The sequence below is a fragment of the Anneissia japonica genome, unplaced genomic scaffold, assembly GCF_011630105.1.
Source record: "Anneissia japonica isolate Jap-2015-1 unplaced genomic scaffold, ASM1163010v1 scaffold724_len3256291_cov202, whole genome shotgun sequence".
Lineage (NCBI taxonomy): Eukaryota > Metazoa > Echinodermata > Crinoidea > Comatulida > Comatulidae > Anneissia > Anneissia japonica.
In genome coordinates, this window is record NW_022744966.1 from 3,221,664 (window position 1) to 3,227,438 (window position 5,775).

A 5,775-nucleotide genomic window follows, 5' to 3' on the forward strand; every position below is an offset into this window, starting at 1 on the left:
CATCATCATCATCATCATCATCATCATCATCATCATCATCATCATCATCATCATCATCATCATCATCATCATCATCATCATCATCATCATCATCATCATCATCATCATCATCATCATCATCATCATCATCATCATCATCATCATCATCATCATCATCATCATCATCATCATCATCATCATCATCATCATCATCATCATCATCATCATCATCATCATCATCATCATCATCATCATCATCATCATCATCATCATCATCATCATCATCATCATCATCATCATCATCATCATCATCATCATCATCATCATCATCATCATCATCATCATCATCATCATCATCATCATCATCATCATCATCATCATCATCATCATCATCATCATCATCATCATCATCATCATCATCATCATCATCATCATCATCATCATCATCATCATCATCATCATCATCATCATCATCATCATCATCATCATCATCATCATCATCATCATCATCATCATCATCATCATCATCATCATCATCATCATCATCATCATCATCATCATCATCATCATCATCATCATCATCATCATCATCATCATCATCATCATCATCATCATCATCATCATCATCATCATCATCATCATCATCATCATCATCATCATCATCATCATCATCATCATCATCATCATCATCATCATCATCATCATCATCATCATCATCATCATCATCATCATCATCATCATCATCATCATCATCATCATCATCATCATCATCATCATCATCATCATCATCATCATCATCATCATCATCATCATCATCATCATCATCATCATCATCATCATCATGACCTACAGTTTCAAATTGTATAATGAATAACAATACTGTTCTGTAAAACAAATAAAATACTGAAGCTTTACAATTCTTCAATGTAAGACACTTTTTAAAAATTTTTATTTACAATAAATGAAATCCACATACTTGAAATAAGTAAGTAAATAATACTGTTAGGGTGTCCGATAAGAATTCTAAACATTCGACTCGCAAACTAATTCTTTTACAGGTGGATAGTATTTACTTTCAATATTTCATAAAAGCAAAAATTACGATTTTTTGATGTTTACTTCCAGAGTTATGGCCCAGAAAAATGGGGGAAATATAGTGAATTTGGCCACGGAAAAGGTAAACAAATAGCACCCTCTATCGGCGACTGTATAGAATGTCACATATTAGGTGTTAATTAATTGTATAATTAATGCCATCAGAATACAAATAAATACATTTATGGAATCTTTATTTAAAATATAATGTTAATAAACTAATTTCATTGACGAAATATTGTTTGATTTGAATAAAATAAGAGATGTTTTTTTCACGATGTTATATGCAAATTAGCAGCACGTGACACGACGGCCCTTCACAACGGCGGTAGGCAGTGTGTTGAAGATATGGAAAGAAGTAGTACAGAGTTCGTGTAGGCCAGGGCGATCGTTTTTTGAAGCCAGAATATATTGATTTCATTTTACAACAAAATATATTCTTCTTTTATATATTATTAAGGGAATCACCACAATTATTCAAACAATAAAGAAATGTGTTTGTCGTCTTATTTATTTGTACTAATTTTAAATATGATTGATGTGATGTGTCACAAAGTCTACGAAGAATAATAATTTTAATGGGTACCATACTCATTTATTCCTACTGTAATTAATATCACTGTATAGTAAACTGCACAAATTTACAGAACCACTACATGTAGGCCTATTTTAATTTTTATTCATGTTCATTCACATTTAAAAAAATTATAATTTGGTATTGGCAGATTAATTCTAATCCGTTTGTCCTGAAAGAAATATGAAAAAATAAAAGTTAATGAAACATAAATTAATGTCCGATGTCCATAGAAAACATTTTTGTCAACTAAAAATTCAATCTGTAATAACTAATTAACCAGGGCCTAAGAAAACTGGCGAGAAGTCAGCCTCAAAAATAAAGTTGGCCCCGGGCCCTAGTGTAGTTACGGTACAGAGAAAAATACAGGCATGGATCTAGGCCTAGACACGTTCGGAAAGTCCAGTGATTATCAACTAAATATCTATCTTTAAAATTAAGTATGGACATGACACCAAGTTTAAATAATGGGCCTTCTCTTTGTAAATTCAGTATGATCAAGAATTGTACAGAAGCAAATTTTACGAGATTCAACAGTAATCCTTCGTAAACATCGCTCACACTCACAGCGCTCGCTAAATTTTTCCTCATGGTCGATGCGAAGCGCTGTGTACAGCAGTGGGAAAAATTTGGGCATGCTGTTTGGTTCGACCAATCAAATCCATTGTTTCAAAATTGAACCGTTTTTTTAGTACTTAGAAAAAAACATGTGCAGAGTGAATTTGACATGTCACGTAGAACTATTTTGTTTAGGCGTAGGAGCAAAAAAAATTATTAGGTTGTGAGAGGCTCATATATAGAAACCGGAAGGAAAACAAGCATGGCCCTGACCATGGGTGGTTCTGTATTGATGTGCAGCTGTACACGCTAGATGGGTTTGCTCTCTTCGGGCCTAATTTTCACGTAACTGATTTGACATTATGGAAATATTGAATCTTTGATATTACAGAGAAATAATTAAAATAATAGACAATCAAAGAATTTTTTTCATACCTCATTTATCATCATCACTAATTAGTAATCAAAATTGTTTACCAGTAACGAGAAACACCGCGTTAGTATAGCGCGTGCCTAGCGATGGGCGCGCGGTAGCGTTATCGTGGCACACAGTATGGAAGCTACCTCTGGACACCCTAATACTGTACATGAAAGCAATTATTATATACGTACAATGTACCTAAAATAAATACATAAATATTACTGTGCGACATGACAGCAATTATTTAGTTTAACAAAGGCTTACGCCGCCACAGCATGCGGTGTGGAGAAATGCCCAACTGGCGCTCCATACAAATCTCGCGCGGCCGAAAATGTCGGCGGCCGAAAATGTCGGCGGCCGAAAATGTCGGCGGCCGAAAATGTCGGCGGCCGAAGAAGTCATATCCCGCCTAGTGAGCCAGGCCTAGATACCTAGTTAGTAATATAGATGAATTCGATCCAACTCGGCCACAAGTCAACTCGGCCACAAGTCAACTCGGCCACAAATCAACTCGGCCACAAAAAGTTCGGCTGCAGTCAACTTGGCCACAAGTCAACTCGGCCACAAGTTAACTCGGCCACAAGTCAACTCGGCCACAATAATATTGCNTGCTGTTATTATTGGTGTCATTGTTATTATTGTTTTTATTACCGTTAGTTTTAATATCAATTATTAGTCTTAGCATTAACATTATGTATTGTTTAAATTTTTGCTGATATTATTATTGTTACAATATATATAATACAAAATTCTCAATTTTTTAAATTCATATTATTATTATATATTAGTCTTAGTATTATTATTAAAATAATAGTAATTTTAAAAATATTGTTATTGGTGTTTTATTGGTATTTTTCTCATATTATTATTATTATTATTATTATTATTGTTGTTGTTGTTGCTGTTGTCACCTTTATTATCGATATTATTACCCTATTATTACTAAGTAGGCCTAGTATTATAAGTATCATAATTATTATTATTATTACTAATTAGTTACTATTATTATAAAAATAAACGTGTATAAGAGACAGGTACCATACTCATTTATTCCTACTGTAATTAATATCACTGTATAGTATACTTGACAAATTTACAGAACCACTACATGTAGGCCTATTTTAATTTTTATTCACGTTCATTCACATTTATTTTAGTAAAATTATAATTTGGTATTGGCAGATCCATTCTAATCCGTTTGTCCTAAAAGAAATATGAACAAATAAAATCACTCAACAATACCAATTGTTCCTATTGTGGATAATTGATATCAGATGCTGCACCCCCCCTAATTTTAACGTAGGCCTAATTCTTGGGCGTGGTTCTGAAGAAAATATTATCGAAATGCACGCCATCGTGCATTCATTTGATTTTAGTCGGATTCAAAATAAATGTTTAACATTTAAAAAAATTATAATGTGGTTTTTCTATTTCAATTTTTTATGATTAGGTCTACAGTATGTACTCATGTTTTATGTCAGTGTTTTAACGTGAACAAAATTAAACATTAATATGTGTTTTTCTTAATTATTAAGATTCCTTAAATTGTTAATGTTACAATTGTCAGATTTTATTCCATTCTCTGTTGAATAAGATTACAGTGTGAAGAAATGTATACAACGATCTCACGACGATGTGACGATGATCAGAATTTTACTAAAATATACTGTGTACTTCATTTTAATCATATTGAAGAAAAAGGATGCAGAAACTGTAATACCGTATCTACATTTCATTTTAATTATAAATAACTTGTGGCCGAGTTGACTTGTGGCCGAGTTAACTTGTGGCCGAGTTGACTTGTGGCCGAGTTGACTGCAGCCGAACTTTTTGTGGCCGAGTTGATTTGTGGCCGAGTTGACTTGTGGCCGAGTTGACTGTGGCCGAGTTGACTTGTGGCCGAGTTGACCTGCACCCATATAGATATGTATTATGTCCTAAATTCACCACATCAATAATTAATTGATTGAACAAAAGCACAGAATTCAAACTTTCAAAATTAAATTGTTAAATATTATCTTAAGATCCCTCTTTTAGTTCAATTCATAGATTTGTTCGTCTATGAAACTCACACATACAGTAGGCTAGGCTAAGAAATCATAGCTTGCTATAGCCAGCCCAAGCACGGAGGACATCGCCCAATTTATCGGGGCTGACTACAACTCGGGGGTCTTACAAAGCAAACAAAAGAATCCTCAGGCTAGCCTAGCCTAAGTTTACGAACACATGTAAACGAACATACAACTTACCAGTGTTTTAAAGTTATTAGGTTGTGTTTCTTCCTCTCGGCCCCTTCTTGATCTAGACATGACTTCTTTTTCACAACATACTCGACTTTTGATACACAATTAACAATCATCTGTCTTCGCTCATGCAACTGAACAGCATTGTGCTGTACTGTTTTGATCTTGTTAAGCATGGCGTCATTGGGGGTGGGTCTTGAGTAGCATCAACGTCGCTGATTGGCCAGAATGTTCCTCGTTTATTATTTTATTATCAATGTCATCATCATTTTCATAATCATCATTTTCATCATTATCATCATCATCATCATCATCATTATCATCATCATCAACATTAGACTGGGTTCCAGTCCCTAATCTTTGTCTTAATCAGTTGAAATGCTTAAGAATAAATCGATTTTGGCACAAATGGCGTTCCATATTACCTATTTGCATGGCGTTCCATAGTATACTTTTTCTAATTCTCATCAAAAAAGTTTCTCAACATAAACTGACGCTGGTGACGCTTTCCGAAATGCGCTAATGTACTACGAAAAATCCATAAATTAGAGACTTGTGGCAAGTCTACATCAACATCATCAACAACATCATCATCATCAACATCATCATCATCAACATCATCATCACCAACATCATCATCATCATCAACATCATCATCATTAACATCATCATCATCATCATCATCATCAACATCATCATCATCAACATCATCATCATCATCATCATCAACATCATCATCATCATCAACATCATCATCAACAACATCATCATCATCATCATCATCAACATCATCATCATCATCATCATCATCATCATCATCATCATCATCATAATTATGATCATCATCATCATCATTATTATTATTATCATCATTTGGAAAACTTAATTCAATTCATTTATTCGCC

The 5,775-nt window shown here is 33.7% G+C and overlaps 1 protein-coding gene across 1 annotated transcript in view; it reads right to left on the reverse strand.

Moving 5' to 3' along the window:
- The window catches only part of LOC117119816 (serine incorporator 2-like), a 49,541-nt gene extending 44,503 nt beyond the window's left edge, over positions 1-5,038 (reverse strand). The window contains exon 1 of the mRNA XM_033264749.1: positions 4,877-5,038. Within this exon, the coding sequence (XP_033120640.1) occupies positions 4,877-4,936 (60 nt within the window). The 5' untranslated portion in view covers positions 4,937-5,038. The remainder of the gene's footprint in view (positions 1-4,876) is intronic.
- Between the last annotated feature and the right edge of the window lie 737 nt (positions 5,039-5,775).